At 40.4% G+C, this 16,492-nt stretch overlaps 1 protein-coding gene across 5 annotated transcripts; it reads left to right on the plus strand.

Annotated features, from left to right (window-relative positions):
• Positions 1–668: 668 nt before the first annotated feature.
• Positions 669–15,926, plus strand: washc4 (WASH complex subunit 4). 5 transcript variants are annotated; one of them, XM_061772435.1, is made up of 33 exons: positions 669–821; positions 1,858–1,997; positions 2,960–3,013; positions 3,076–3,141; positions 3,334–3,379; positions 3,481–3,566; positions 3,642–3,724; positions 3,953–3,995; positions 4,063–4,166; positions 4,547–4,667; positions 6,149–6,272; positions 6,347–6,474; positions 6,557–6,717; positions 6,815–6,941; positions 7,168–7,293; positions 7,379–7,486; positions 8,420–8,566; positions 9,670–9,749; positions 9,832–9,937; positions 10,473–10,589; positions 10,681–10,849; positions 11,338–11,492; positions 11,664–11,738; positions 11,819–11,923; positions 11,998–12,132; positions 12,230–12,338; positions 12,581–12,647; positions 12,795–12,881; positions 13,024–13,171; positions 13,874–13,970; positions 14,065–14,261; positions 14,457–14,553; positions 14,673–15,926. In XM_061772435.1, the coding sequence occupies exons 1-33, from the start codon at positions 782–784 to the stop codon at positions 14,732–14,734; spliced, it is 3,510 nt and encodes a 1,169-aa protein (XP_061628419.1). In that variant the 5' UTR covers positions 669–781; the 3' UTR covers positions 14,735–15,926. The 5 variants fall into 5 exon arrangements, with proteins under 5 accessions (XP_061628419.1, XP_061628416.1, XP_061628417.1 ...); XM_061772432.1 differs by lacking the exon at positions 669–821 and adding an exon at positions 1,034–1,189; XM_061772433.1 differs by lacking the exon at positions 669–821 and adding an exon at positions 1,034–1,189 and having other exon boundaries at positions 14,676–15,926.
• The last annotated feature ends 566 nt before the right edge of the window (positions 15,927–16,492 follow it).

Here is a 16,492-nt window from a genome sequence, read left to right on the forward strand (position 1 = left end):
AGGACGATTGAAGGTTCCATGATCTATTGAACATTGACATTATATTACGTCCTTAACACTAATCAAACTTAGTTAACCGAAAAAATTAATTAGTTAACCTAAAAAATGAAAAACAATGCTAAACAGGTTAAAATGAGGATTTAAGCAATACAATTAAATATTATTTACAAAATAAAAAATGTTCATTTAATTTGCAAACCACCACCATAATTTTTACATATTCAAAGCATTTGGTGATAAGAAATTCTTTCACGGTGGAAAGGGTGATGTGATAATTTATGAATACGCATTACTTCAACATTTATCAATAACGAATAAAATTGCATTAATCTCATTTACTTATTGTATACAAATAAACTAGCTCTGCTTATCTCTTGTAATCTACGTTGATGAACAATAGAGGATGCAGGCCTCATACATATTGTACTACCGCATACGGTTGCACAAACGCCTACAATCACTATCCATCCATCCTTTTTCCGTACCCTCAAAGGTCGCGGGCGTGCTGGAGCCTATCCCATCTGATTCTGGGCAAGGGGAGGGGTACGCCCTGAACCGCCAGCCATTGAAACACATTGCACCTTGAAACAAACAACATTCACACCTACGGGCAATTTCGGGCAAAGATTTAGAGTCTTCAATTAACCTAGCATGCATGTTTTTGGGATGTGGGAGGAAAACCGGAGTACCGGGAGAAAACACACGCAGGCATGGGGAGAACATGCAAAGTCCACACAGGCGAGATCGGATTTGAACCCGCAACCTCAGCACTGTGAGGCAGATGTGCAAACCAGCCACACAAACTAGGGTCCCTTTCAAAGGTAAGAATATTTCTGGCTCTCTTTCTTATTAATGTCATTAATCTGTATTAATAGCACATGCTTTGACAATTACAACAACAAAAAAGTAAACCTCGTGAAAATTGCTTGACAAATTATAAAGTTAGAATGTATTTTCAACGTACATGCATTGTGTTTGATGGGAAACGCTGCCCACTTCCGGACTTCATTTCCCATGAATGGTTGCGCCTTTTTTTTTTTTTTTTTTTGCGAAATCATAAGACCCATCATGGGTTCCTGAAGCTCTACATTTTCAAAACAGTATTTGGATCTGATGTTTTCGAGCGGAATGGCGGTGGAAACGATCGCACCTGACTGGGAATTTGACCGTTTTGACGACGGCTCGCAGAGTAAGTTACTGCAATCCGGTCGAGTGATTTAAAAAAAAAAAAAAGTGACTGCATCAGCCTACAGCAGTTAGCAACTTAGTTAGCCCCCAAAGCCTCGTTTCTCCCGATTTTGGAAATACAGTTTTGTGCGAACAATTCACCAAACTGAAACCAGTGTTGCTATAATTTACTGTTAGCATTGCTTGCGTTTAACGTTCACCAATCACTGACCGTGATCCCAAGTAAGCTAACGCTCAATCCGTCACATAACATTACAGCTGACAGATTGTTCAATGCCGGAGGAAAGGAAAATACTACGGTATTATATATTACATTCTAGTATGTATATATGTATATAATGCATAAAAAGCCGTAGTAGTATAATATAATACGACTATATCCACTCAATGGTCAAAACATATGGTATACTTGCATCATTTAATGAGGTCCTATACAAGGTCTGTTTGGAAGATTCTACTCTGACGCCGATCAAAATACTCAGTGTCATGGTATTCGTTCAAAGAGTTTTTAGCACCTTGAAATAATACTGTACTTTCGTAACATCGACCTTAGGAGTACTTGATGAAAGTACTGCTAAGAAATTAAAATGGGGGGGAAAAAAAAAAATAATAATAAAAATGAAATGACTACTTAACTACTACTACTTGATGAAACCTCCCACCCAACAGAAATACACACAGACGTTCAACTCAAGAACTACGCCAAGTTTCTGGAGGAATACACAACTCAACTGAGGGGCATTGAGGAGGCTCTCGATGACGCCATTGGAGACGTTTGGGACTTCAGTCTGGACCCCATCGCCCTCAAAGTAAGGAAAACTACCATCAGCGTCAATCTGTTTAGAACTTTAAACGAAGCACAAAGTCGCACAGAAAGGCAGAAGCCAACTTTAGTCAAATAGAGCTACTTGTCATACTTGAAATGAAAACTCAAAATGAATGATGTGAAGCTTCCTGGCCGTCAGACCGGCAGCTCAAAAAAAATCAGGATCACAGATCTTACTCCATTCCACCAGTATACATATCATCAAATCTTTTCCAGTGGAAAATTTTGCTTTCATCCTGATTTAAAAAAAATATATATTTTATTTGTTTTTATTTTTATTTTTTTTACAGCAGACCATTACGCAGTAAATTAGTTTGTCCTCATTTGTATGGTAAATGACAAATAAAGATGATTCTGATTCTGATATATATATATAATGATATAATGCCCCACTTAAAACATTTATTTGGTTTCACAGACATAGCAGCCCTCTGAGGGAGACCCTAACTACAATTTGGCGTGTGGCAAAAAATGAGTTTGACACCCCCGGTAATCTATTCAATAATCACATCTAAAAAAAATTGATAGTGACCGGCCGAGTGGAGTTTGCATGTTCTTCCCGTCCGTGCATGCATGGGTTTTCTCCAAGCACTTTGGCTTCCTCCCACATTTCAAAAAAATGCATTCCAGGTTAAACACTCTAAATTGTCCATTGGTCTGAATGCGAGTGTGATTGGTCATTTGTCTCTGTGATTGGCTGGCGACCAGTCCAGGGTGTACCCCACCTCTCGCCTGAAGCCAGCTGGGATAGGCTCCAGTTTCCTGCAATCCTAACTAAGGTCAAGCAGAATAGAAAATCGGTTTATTGATGCTTTCACTGAACAAAATCAAACCTTGCAACTTTACAGGTTTTAGAGACCAATATCAGAGTATGTGTTTGACCAAATGATGACTGTCACAAATTAATCAGTTGCTTCTTTTTTTCACCAATACTTTCTCTTTCAGCTCCTCCCACATGAACAGTCTTCCTTGCTGGAGTTGATTAAAACGGACAATAAGGTAACACCAAGAACAACAGTTCAGCTGTTTGACCTTCTAATGAAATGAATGTTGACTTGCAGGTTCTGAACAAAGTCATCACAGTGTATGCTGCACTTTGTAGCGAAGTGAAGGAACTTAAGTATGAGGTATGCATGTAACTTCACCCTTTCTATATGCATTTATTCTGTGGCTGCTCCAGTATCTTCCCGCATTAGTGATTTTTTTAAATTTATTTTTATTTTATTTTTTGGTTATTATTTTTTTCTTTTATTGTGCTATTAATAGTATACTGTACATGTTAATATTAGAATTACGGTAATGGTCTTGTTCCCTCACAGGCAGAAAACAAGTTCTACAATGGTCTATTATACTACGGAGAGGGAGGTAATCTGCCAGTCATTCCTTTTAGCTTTTAGAATTTCCAATTTAACATTTCATATTGTTTCCGGATAGATTAATGAGACCCATGTGTGCCCTTTTTACAGTATCGGACTGTGGTGTTGTTGAAGGGGAGTGCCAAATTCAAATTGGCAGATTCATCTCCTTTCTACAGGTAGCGAATAAAAGGAATGTATGTACGTAATAAAAAAATAAGTGTTACTGGCAGTAAAAAAAAAAAAAAAAATGGCTCATCATTTTCTATCAGGAACTGTCCTGTTTTGTGTCAAGATGCTATGAAGTGGTTGTCAACATTGTTCATCAGCTAGGGGCGCTCTACAACAGCAACAAGTAAGATTCATAAACGGAAGCAAGCTTTTGGAGAAAAGGAATGGATTAAAATGTTTACCTATGCATTGCCCACTAATTTTCTATGCTGCACTGAATGATAACTGTAAAAGTAAGCAATCGATTGATAAAGTCATACTTGAGCAGGAAAGGCGTTTGGTATCCATTATCCAGGTCTTTGGTAAAACCTCGACCACCAGTAAACAACTGACCAATGCCATTATTCTTTAGGGCTGCTACAAAAATTATTGATTCATCAGGTGTCCATTTCCAGGTAGGCCTTCACGTATCAGCGGTGTTATTTATGGGTTAATGTTTCTAAGTTACCTTTCCCTCTGCAGGTAGTGTATGAACACCTTGGTGAGTTGTTAGTAGTTCTGCTCACGCTTGATGAAATCATGGAAAATCATGGCACGCTCAAAGATCACTGGAAGATGTATAAAAGGTGAGCTCCAGTATTTTCATGTTTTGAACATATACGTTGTATTTTTATACTCCAAGGTAGGGACTCTTAATAGTTTAAAGGTTGGATTTTCATTTTAGGACATTTGAGAATATTAAAGTGTGCTTATTTCAGAGTCAGTGTTTAAGCAAAACTTTGTTTTCATATGATAAACTTTTGTCCTTTGTCCTAATTTTTATTTTTGCCCTACTTTGAATTGGAGTTTGACACTCCTGGTATAGAACAAAGTGAACGTTTCATTCTTAATATTTTGGCGCACATTTCTCGCTTTAAATTTCATCCTGACATTGTCTCTCATTATTATTCTCTAATCTGTAATAATCAATCATATATGTTCTGCTACTTTCATGCTTCGGTTCCAGGTTATTGAAGTCTGTGCACCACAATCCTGGGAAATTTTCAATTGCCGAAGAAAAACTAAAACCATTCGAGAAACTCTTGCTCAAACTTGAGGGACAGCTGCTTGAGGGCACGATACTGCAGGTGACTCACTCACAAGTCATACCATATCATTTAAATATCGATCATACCAAAAACCATCCCGTCGAGACTCCAAGCAAACTTGTAATGCTGCTGACCGGCTATTCTGAGTCACGTTGTTCTACAAGCAAGGGCATATAGGAAATGACCTATTAGGCACACCTTCAGGATCCCTCTCTGCTGCTTGTCCTTATCCATTCTGTTCCGCATCATGGGAAGCTGGAGCTTATTCCAGCTGATTTCAAGCGAGAGGCACGACATAGCTGCCAGTTAATCGCATGGCTTACGCATTCAAAATGTAGCAGTAGTTCACATTAGGGCTGCGTGATATTAGGAAGAAAAAAAAAATAAGAGAGCCATTTTTTATTATTATTATTTTTTTTTTTATAACCTGCGGTGTATATATATTGCGATGTGAAATACTACAGGATCAGTGTTGGGAAAGTACATTTTCTACGCAAACTAGTTCAAAGTTCAGTTTATCATTCCAAAAAGGATCTCGTTCAGTTCATAATTCCAAATTTTCCAAAAATTAACCAGTTCATAGTTCTTTTTCTTTCAATATGTTGCTCACGGGCTATTACCCTGAAAATACTGGCATTTCATTTTGCCATCGTTGCCACCCGTTCAGTCCACGCGAGTAGCCAGCTGCAGCTTTCACCCGCCGATCTCAAAAACATGAGGAAAAACTCGTTGCTCGAATTGTGTTTTTTAAAATGGGGAATTAAAACAACAAGAAGACGTTTGTCGTTGATATGCAAACACAAACACTCAACACAGTATGACAGGAATGATGGTGAAAGGACATTGATAACTTTGCATTCCTCGCAGCTCTGGCAGACTATATTAACAAAATAATGTATCTACTCTTATAATACAAAACAAATTAAATTCCATATTATCAGTGCAATTGTACATTGTTTTAACTAAAGCATTCTGATACAAATCCAAATGTTCCTAGTAATCCATTTTTACAAATGATGTGCTGTATTACAAAAGAACACATTAACTCCCATTTACGCAGTGTCCCCGAACGTACCTCGTGCACTCGTAGCTGTTGCGTGGCCTGCTTAGTTTCATTCTGAAGACCGAAATTGGAAATGTAGCAAGCGTACATTCTTTCTATTAGCATGTACAAGCAGGTCCCTCTGCTGGTCACTTTGAATTTTATAGTTGATTCACTATAGATAACAGAACACCAACATCGCAGCATACCCTGCGATGTGACTATTGCACACGCGTACATCGCAATGGCGATCCTCGTGCAGCCCTAATTCCCATTCACATAGTGTACATGCTTTGATACTGTGAAAGGAGCCGAAGGTGCTGGAGAGAACACACACAACCACAAGAGGATGCAAACTCCACACGGAAAAAGCCGACAGCAGTTCGGACCCACAGCCTGCATAAAGTGATTTTGATGTCCTCTGAGCATAATCAATAACCCAAACAATCCATGCTGTCGGTCTTGTTGAATAAAACAGGCATGTGTGGACCAAAGATTTGACACTCCTGGCGAGGGAGTGTCTATTGCCAAAAACAACACCTTTGCTGATGAGTTTGCCTTCAATATACGGAGCATTTTCTCCAATGCGGAATCCAAGATTGGTCAGTTTTCATTCTTGTTTACCTTACGTTGCTCAAACCTCAGTATTAGTGATTGATCTCCGTTTGGTTTACAGGGGAACCGTCAGAGATCGATCAGAGAGATAAATATGCTGGAGTTTGTGCTCTTTTTGTGCTCCACTTTCACATCTTTAGAAGTGTGGACAAAAAGCTCTACAAAGCACTCCTCGATGTCTGTAAAAAGGTATTCAAATAAGTATATTGATCACTAGTCCTTTTCTTGACCCGTCTTGCTAAAGATTTGCTGTTTGTCACCTTTCCTTCAGGTCCCAGCTATCACTCTGACTGCTAACATCATCTGGTTCCCTGACACGTTCCTGCTTGCCAAGGTTCCTGCTGCAGCCAAACTGATTGACAAGAAGAGTGTTCAAGCCACGCGAGCACATCGAGACACCTTCCTGCAGCAAAGGGCTCAGACACTCGCTAAGTAAGTCATTAGTTGCTGGGTTTTTCTGTTTTGTTTTTGTTTTTTTTATGTCAGCAGGAATTCCAGTGTTGAAAATGTGACATGGGCTTGTCTTCAGGGATGTTCAGTCGTACTATGTGTTTGTAACGTCGTGGATGATGAAGATGGAGTCCATTCTATGCAAGGAGCATAAGAGTGACAGGATGGCTGAAGACCTTAACAGCAGATGTAATGTATTTGTTCAGGTAAGACGTTGTTGTCCTTCACAAACCTAAGCTCAATACATCATCTTTTCAACTGTTTAGCACTTTACTCTTATGTTGTGTCAATGAACATACGAATAAACTACAGTTCATCTTGAAAATCTAGCCCTAACCCTTACAAAATCTAGATGACTTTCTAGAACCATAAGACATGTTTTTTTTTTGGGGGGGACGACAAAGTTTACTTTTGGTGTTCTCTCCCACAAAGGGCATCCTGTATGCATATAGCATCAGTACCATTATCAAGACCACCATGAACATGTACATGTCCATGCAGCGTCCAATGACCAAGACCTCTGTCAAAGCTCTGTGTCGACTGGTGGAATTGTTAAAGGTGTGCTAACGTGTCCGTTATGACCGAGGCTGTCAGGAGTGGGCAGAGGTACTGATGTCGCGTCATGTGACTGTCCCCCCCCAAGGCTGTGGAGCACACGTTTCACAGACGGTCCATGGTCGTAGCAGATTCCGTCTCTCACATCACTCAGCAGTTGCAGTCACAGGCCCTCAACGCCATCTGTGTCGCCAAGGTAACACACAAGCTATTAGTCACATTACATTTCTTTGGTTGTGAAAGCTGCCCTGCATCCACCACCCAGTCACTGCTCTGCGTATGTTTATTACTGTATTGTGGTTGTAGACTGGAGTGGTATAGTATTACATCACTTCAGGCTGTTTTCAATACCTAAAGGAAAAATGCAATTCCATCTCAAACACTGGTGTCATTTTAATATTCTAAGCGGTATTAACCACTGTTATTACAATATGAAACGTCTAAAACAAAACAAAAATCCTAATGTGACTTTTTTCCCCCAATTTAAAACAGTTGCCAGGTGTCTTAATAACATGACATACTGACATACGTTTGTTAGAATACCCCATTCTAGTACACTTTAACCTTTTCTGGACTTGTTGAAATCAAGCATTTTTTTTTAGGGCCGCATGCAAGTGCGGTTTGAGCACGCCGTAAAGACAAAATACAACAAAAAAACCAATTTGAATTTATGGAGGACAAAGTAAATGCAATACACTGTGTATCTGTCGCATGGACACATCACCAAACACAAATACCATCAGCTTTTATGACATATCTTTGGATCTGTGTTCTTCTTTTGTTTTTCTTAACACCCTGTGTTAAGATCCCTTTGTTGGAATAAGTGGGGGGGGGGAGGCAAAGAAAAAGCAAAACACATGCCCTGACTAATCCTTTGGTACTTGCGGAACTGAACCCTATTCAGGTTTGCTATACTGAGGTTGCTTTTGGTACGTTGCGGTCTGTCCCATGTGACCTCTGGCAAGACAGCGGTTTGAGCTCCCAAATTTTAATGAGCAGCGTCTGATACTTTGGCTCTCATTAGTAGATAAGCAAGCATAAAGTTGTTATCAGAGAGTAGGTTTTGGGGTACAGAAGCTCACCGCTATTTTTGATTTATGCTTTCCTGTTTTGATTTGTTTGTCCCCAGAAAAGAGCGATATCTGACAAGAAGTACAGCGAGCAGCGTCTGGATGTGCTGTCATCCTTGGTGCTGGCCGAAAATGTCCTCAGCGGACCCAGCATAAAGGAGAGGCGCCTTGTGGTGTCTTTGGCTCTCTGTGTTGGCACTCAGCTGGTAAGTGCGCACCATTCAGGTCACTGTGATCCCAACATTTTTGCTTGTTCTACTGAATTCAACGGATTTGAATTTGGAGTCTCTCGTGTGCGTCATAATTGAAAATAATAATGGATCTTTTTCTGAGATAAAAAAAAAAAATAATAATCCTTGACACAAAACAATCTTTTGTGCACTTTCTTACCAATTCAAAGAGGTCCAATCAACAGTACAGAAGATCAAGCAGATACCAATGCCGTCTGAAAAACATGGATTCTTTCTTCTCCACTTCAAATCATTTTTGTGTGTTTCTTCCTCAAGGCCTTCTCATCTAGTTTCTGGCAGAGCCATCCTTGTGAAGACAAATACGTAGTCGTTTGACTTTACCTTCATAAATTCTAATTAGTTTTCTGAGGACCTACAGGTTACACAGACTATGTGAAGAATATGAAATACAGAAGTAGTTTAAGGCAAAGGGAATGCAGTGCAAATAGATGAACCCAAACTATCCAACACAGAGGGTACTGGAAATAATATTTTAGAGACAAGAGCTTGCACCGTTTATCATCTTTGCAAATAGATCACAAAAAAGATGCATAGTCTATAGCCGTCTTGCAAAGAGGAGATTTCAAATGCCATATCTCCCCTGGTCCGGAAATATACCAAATAAATCAAGATAATAAGTAAAGCAAAAGCAATCACACCTCACGGGATGCAGCCATGTCTGGAACGGAGATCGTATCAAAGAGAGAGAACACTCGTGCTTTGGAGTTATTTTATCTTTTAGATTTTCACACTCCAGCAGTCCTGACATCAATGGGGAGCACCTGCTTTGTCAAGCAATTAATCCATGAGGTACTCTGTCTGCTACACTTTCTTAACAAAAAAACACGTCCAATGGTATACGAAGAACCTATAGCTTATACTTTTACTTTGTCACCTTAATCAACATCGTGCAGCATCTTGCATCGTAACGAACATTGTACAGCGCCAGACTATGTGATAAATGTTGCTCACTTGACATTATACAATTTTCAACCACAGTGAAAAATACCAAATCAGCATTGGCGTAGCAAATGACAATGTGTTAAATATCAGAACGTTCCTGTTTTACGTGCCTGTAGAAAACCTTCAAAGATGAGGAGTTACTCCCACTGCAGCTTGTGTTGAAGAAGCTGGACCTGATAAGTGAGCTGAGTGAGAGGTGGGGGGAATTGAGTATCACACTGGACAACTTGTTTGTGTCAGACACGTGTACTTATTGTCTGTTTCCCTCGACTTCTAAGGGTCAAACTTCAGTGCGACTGCAGATTCCTTTACTGGCACCGAGCGGTGTTTCCTATCTACTTAGATGATGTTTATGAAAACGCGGTGGACGCAGCACGAATACATGTAAGAACCACGGCCTCTTCACGTCACCTTCTTATCAGTTTCAGAATTATATCGTTAAACTGTCCTTCTTGTACAATTACCTGATGTGCTAACCGGTCGGCCGCCTGACGCCCAATTCAAATGAAATTCTTCCTTGGCGTACGTTTGAAGCGCTCGTTTGCGGCAGTGTCGTACTGAGAAATGTATAATAGATTAGGTCCTTATTTAGTCGCATGAGAGTGACAACCTTTTAGAATGTCAATTCAAACTATTATTCAAAGTATTATTTTCTTCGTAAAAGGTGCTTATTATTTTTCATTAGATCTCATTTTGACTACCTAGATTTGTCCACAGTATCTTTGCTCTCCTCCATCAAATATATGAATCAGTAAATGTAACGCACCGTGTGAAAGTTTAATACTTTCTACAGTTAGGTTTAATACTATACTTTTGTAGGAGATTTGCTTTTGCCATGTGCTAACAGATATTTCAGTGTAAATGTGTTTTAATTGTGACCTCCTCTTTTGCTACGCCGCCGTGATTTTGTTCCATACAGTACATGTTTAGCGCCCTGAGGGACTGCGTTCCCTCCATGTTGCAAACCAAGCACATGGAGTCACCTGACCAGCTACTGGAGAACTACGACAAGGAAATCATGGTTGTTTTCAATGAGGTGAGTCAAGGCGCGCTGCGGTGGGAAGTGTGATGACTTCAACGTTCGCAGGACCACAATCATGTCCTTTGCTCTGTGTGTTGAATGAAAGCACCTGCTGGACAAACTTTGTAAGGAGATAGAGAAGGACTTGCGGCTCTCCGTTCACACTCACCTGAAGCTGGACGACAGGAACCCGTTCAAAGTTGGCATGAAGGACTTGGCCCACTTCTTCTACCTCAAACCCATCAGATTCTTCAACCGGTTCATTCATATTAAAGGTGCTGAGAAAAAGTCAAAACGCTTAACAGCATTCCCAAATCATATTTACAATTGACCAAACCCGGGATTGGCGGCACGACGGTCGACCGGTTAGCACAACTGCCTCACAGTTCCGAGGACCAGGGTTCAAATCCGGCCTCGCCTGTGTGGAGCTTGCATGTTCCCCCCGTGCCTCCCACATCCCAAAAAAGATGCACGGTAGTTTAATTGAAGACTGTCAATTGTCTGTAGGTGTGAATGTGACTGCAAATGGTTGTTTGTTTATATGTGCGCTGCAATTAGCGATTCAACCCAGAACCTCAGAATTGTGAGGCAGACTTGCTCACCACTCGTCCCACCATGCTGCCCTTATGGAAGGCCAAATGCGTTTATCCAAAATAGCCATCAAAACATTGGACAACATCAATACTGTACACAGAATTACATCTGTAAAACAAATTTCAAAGCACATTGTTGTTGTTCATAATCAATGCAAGTGTCCTTTCAGCCTACGTGACGCACTATCTGGATAAAACATTCTACAACCTGACCACCGTGGCTCTTCACGACTGGGCCACCTACAGCGAGATGAGAAACCTCGCCACGCGGCGTTACGGGCTGACAATGACAGAAGCACACCTGCCGAGCCAAACTCTGGAGCAGGTTTGCTGGTTTGCACGTGATTTGCGCGCAATGCTCAGAGTCAAGCGCGCACAGAAGTGCCATTTGTTCACTAACGTTTTGCCTCAACAGATTTTAAATTCAAAATCAACATAGAATACATGTTACGTGTGCAAAGAAGTATATTCTTCTAACAGTCCCTGTTTTCATTAGGGCTTGGATGTCTTGGAGATCATGAGGAACATCCATGTTTTTGTCTCACGCTACCTCTATAACCTCAACAACCAGGTCAGAATTGCACACTAGCAACACTACCAATGCTGCTGCTGCTGCATTGCCAATGTACCGTAGCGATCATTTTCTGATAGATTTTCATAGAGAAGGCAAGTAACAACAAGCACTTGAACACCATCAACATCCGACACATCGCCAACTCCATCCGCACCCACGGCACTGGCATTATGAACACCACGGTGAGTTTCCACGCACGTTCACGCGCTTCCAGTTGATCCTTGTTTGCATCGGCTCACGTTCGGCTCTTGTTCAGGTGAACTTCACCTACCAGTTCTTGCGCAAGAAGTTTTACATCTTCAGTCAGTTCATGTACGACGAACACATCAAATCCAGGCTCATCAAGGACATTCGTTTCTTTCGAGAAACAAAAGACCAGTCTGACCAAAAGGTGGGACAAGGCTTTAAACCACCTGAATTTCTGACCATCAAAGTAGACGTATATTTGTTCTTACTTTTCTCAAAAGCTGTCGATGACTTTGTTGTAGTATCCTTTTGAGCGCGCTGAGAAGTTTAACCGTGGCATCAGGAAGTTGGGCATCACTCCTGACGGACAGAGTTACCTGGACCAGTTTAGACAGCTCATCAGTCAGATTGGTGAGCACATCTGCATCACACTTCTAAGGTGTGGGATTTGCGTGTTCTCTGACTTCCTCCCACATTCCCCAAAAACATGCGCGTTTGACGTCTCTAAATTGTGAATGTGGCGTACCAACAACAGCCTTCATGAAGCGATGTGTGTCCGATGGATGGAAAGAAAGAACAACTGCTCCCTCTACTGGATCTTTGAAAGCATGTCAGAGAATCCTGTAAACGGGACCTTGTCATTTGTCTTGCAGGTAATGCCATGGGCTATGTGCGCATGATCCGCTCTGGAGGACTCCACTGCTGTAGCAGCGCCATAAGGTAAACTGTGCAATGGCAATAGTCAAAGTGGATTCCGAGCAGTATAGAGAATGGATGGATGGATAATAAGATAAAAACAATTGCATGAACACATTTTGTTAATGCTGCATATGAATTTCAGTTGATTTGTATGGTGGCTCTTTGAAGGTTTGTCCCAGACTTGGAGGATATTGTCAATTTTGAGGAGCTGGTAAAAGAGGAAGGACTGTCAGAGGAAACTCGGAGAGCTGCAGGGTAACAAGCTGCTCTAACATGTTGACATTCTGTATTTTCCGTTCCTTGTTTCACATTTCACAGTCCAATATCTATACAGCGACGCCGATCGAGACAAATGTAATGGAAACATTACCACATGAACTTTGCTTGTCGTACGCAGCGTGTTGGATTCCGTGTTGGGAGATCTGACAAGCAACTCTGCTGAGGGGACAGAATACTTCAAGATGCTGGTCGAAGTGTTTGCACCCGAGTTTCGGCGTGCAAAGAATATGCACCTGAGGAACTTCTACATGATTGTGCCCCCACTGGTCAGTACCAATCCATTTTCCATGTGACATGTGACTCATCTCCATTGGCAAAAGCGGATACTAACGGGGAGTATTTCTTGTCCATGGTCAACCGGGCTGAGACGATACTATTTGGGAATATATGGAAAGAAAGGCGTGACCAAAAAAAATGAACCAACATGCTAATGTTAGCTTGGCATGCAACTGACTGACTGTATCATACACATGCTTAACCTCAAAACCAGTTTTTCCCAACCTTGATTGAGCGAAACAGGCCCACATTTCGTGTGGAGTAAGTAAATTGAGACGGACGAGCTCATCGCGCAGATCACCGAACAAAGATATCTATGTATACTGACGTAATGATCCCATCTCAATGTCATAACAATTTGAATGAAATAAATGATAGATTTCTGACCAATTGAAAGTGAATTTTGATCATTTCCCACGGCACACTTGATGTAAACTTGGGAAGCACTGCTCTAAACTAAAGCAAGAAGAATGACATGAGACAACACTTCTCAAGTTTGCCGCAGTGCTACTGGCCAGTAGAACTTTTTTTTTTTGTTACATCACACTTATTGAAGCATCCAAAATTCAAATTTGAATTCAATTTACTGCTTTAATGGCATGGGATAAAAGGCAGTATGAAAGGTCACTTGTGTGATGACATTTTCAGTATATTTGACACATTTTACGCCAGCAAATCCGTTTGTCCTTTAGACTGTAAACTTCGTTGAACATTCCATCAGCTGCAAAGAGAAGCTCAACAAAAAGAACAAGACCGGAGCTGCTTTTACAGATGATGGATTTGCTATGGGCAAGTGACCTTCATTGAAAGAAAACACCACTAAAGCCGGACACACGCGCGTGGCTGCTTGACTCTTGATCCATATCCTCTGCTTTCCCCCCAGGTGTGGCATACATTCTGAAGCTGCTGGACCAATACCTGGAGTTTGACTCCCTGCACTGGTTCCATTCAGTGAGCGATAAGTACAAGAAGGAGATGAACACCGTGGTGAAGGAGCAGCACCTCCACTCTGCCAGTCAGGATCAAAAGTTGCTGCAAACAATGAACCTCACTCAGAAAAGACTAGATCTCTACCTTCAGGTACCGGCTCCATGCAACTTGGCCTCTTCTCATGAGTTTTTCTGCTCCTTCAAAGGTCTCTTGAGCAGGGAGGGGATAAATCCATTAAGCATTCAGGGTTATCCAGTTGGGAGCTAGGAAATATGCCCTAAAAGTCATGATATGGTCAAAATAATGACCAATTAATTCTGCACATGCTGTGATCTCTATCTGCAGGAGTTTGAGCTGCTTCACTTCTCCTTAAGCAGCGCCCGTATTTTCTTCAGAGCAGACAAGACAGCAGCTGAGGAAACTCAGGAAAAGAAAGATAAAGGTCTATTAATGAGTCCTAAATGACAGTATATAAAGCCCAAGTGCCTGGGAAAGATAGCTTTGTGATAAATGAATCATGAAGTCTTGGTAGTTTTATGCTTCATCTTCTTTCCCCAATAGAAGACGCCTCTAAAGCTGGAAGTTCCGATGGGCCCAGTCCTGCAGAACCTGGATCAAAGTGACTGTTGGGATTTCAGCAGCAAGCGGACAATGAAAGAGAAGATGATGCAACATGTCAGACTGCACTCTGTGGAACATGTGGCTCATTTCTAAAGACTGTAAATTGGACAACATTACCAGGGAAGAATGAAAAGATTTGAATGATTTTTTTTTTTATAGCAAATACAATGAGAGTATGTGCTTTTATCAAAGAATGTGTACTCATTGAGGAATTATGTGCAATGTGTCTTTTTCCATCCATCCATTTTATGTACTGTGTATCATGACTAGGTATCAGCTGACTTTGTGCGAGCAGTGCGGTATACCCTGAACTTAGTTGCCAGCCAATCACAGGGTGTGTTTTCCCATTTACTGAGTTGAGATAATAATATAATAGCGCAAAGCTTTCAAGTTGCCAAACAGCCTTCACAAACTCAAATAAGTACAATCTGTTCATTTTTCTTTTGCTGTGCTTTATACAAATATCATTTCTGTGTTACGCAACGTTATTGTCAAAGGCTGCATTGTGATTGTTCATGGCCTCGTCGGGTGTTCGCTCGGATTTTAACGCCTCAGAATGCACAGTAGCAACGTATTGAATGTTTGTGTGCCATATTTGCATACAGCTAATTTTTGGAGTCCTTTTACCACATTGTTTAATGTATATGTGCCTTTCTAAATTGTAGATGCATCTGACTATACAATACCAGATTAATGTGAAAATAAATACACAGAACTATTCTGTCATGTCTTGCACAATGCAAGACTATTTTTTGCAGCACTGATACATCATTGCATTTTACACATTTCCTAATTTTCTATCTATTAGTGTTATATGTAATTGCACAAAATGACAGTCCATCAATTTAACATACTTGGATACATATTTGAAAACTAATAAAACTTGCACTTTGAAATAATTGTTTGTCAATCTTGTGGATACTAAAAAAAAAAAAACTAAATATGAGCAAGTCATAGAATATATTTACTTGGTTTAGGGCTTTTCTTAAAAGCTAAAATAAAGTGTGTCATTTTTTCCTGTGTTTGGTTGAAGACTGCAGGAGCCAGTTTTAAAACCACACAGTACAAGAGACACTGATTCAGTAAAGCTTTTGTCTGCTTTAATACAAAGATGAAGCAGTTGCTTCAAGAAATACAAGACAGATCTGTACTGATTTTCTCCACAAATTTCTATGAAATTCAGCTGTCCAAACAGCTTCGACTCACTTTTCTATTTTTCCTTTGTACTGAAAACTAGGTTGTTTTTTTTTTGTGTTTGTCATGTTGATTTTGTTGTTTAAGATGAGAATCAGGCAATCGCTTGCGAGACATCCTAACATTTTTTGATGCCCAATGCTGTGTTCCAGGCTCTCCAGCAAATATCCTGTTCCTTCCACATATTGCATCCATGCTTACCTCAAAAATGAGGTACAAGGCAGGGCATGATTTCTTCCAAAATAGATGTCATATATATATATATATACTGTATACACATATATATTGCAATCATATATACACATTGAAAATTACATATACTAATCCATGTAATGTAAAGAAAAAAAAATGTACACAATTCTTAGAAAATTGTAACAAAGACTGGAAAGTGTTTTGTTTGCCGGTGTTTAGCCTCTAAGAGGATTTTGTCCATACTGGTGGACACTGAAGTAGCCCACACTTCACAAGCTCAAAGCTCAGCTCAGAGACATCAGGAGAAATGAGAGGGGAAATAGCTGGTGGTGGAAGAAAAGAAGAATGGGAAAAAATAGAAGCAAAACAAATGC

The sequence above is a fragment of the Phyllopteryx taeniolatus genome, chromosome 5 (assembly GCF_024500385.1).
Source record: "Phyllopteryx taeniolatus isolate TA_2022b chromosome 5, UOR_Ptae_1.2, whole genome shotgun sequence".
Classification (NCBI taxonomy): domain Eukaryota; kingdom Metazoa; phylum Chordata; class Actinopteri; order Syngnathiformes; family Syngnathidae; genus Phyllopteryx; species Phyllopteryx taeniolatus.

What these genes read in the sequence shown, in the direction of transcription:
- washc4 (XM_061772432.1), top strand. Translation starts at nt 1,114, where the DNA reads ATGTTTTCGAGCGGAATGGCGGTGGAAACGATCGCACCTGACTGGGAA. An exon ending in TGAAGGAACTTAAGTATGAG is followed by an intron (nt 3,142 to 3,333) that starts GTATGCATGTAA and finishes GTTCCCTCACAG; the next exon opens with GCAGAAAACAAGTTCTACAA. An exon ending in GCGCTCTACAACAGCAACAA is followed by an intron (nt 3,725 to 3,952) that starts GTAAGATTCATA and finishes ATTATTCTTTAG; the next exon opens with GGCTGCTACAAAAATTATTG.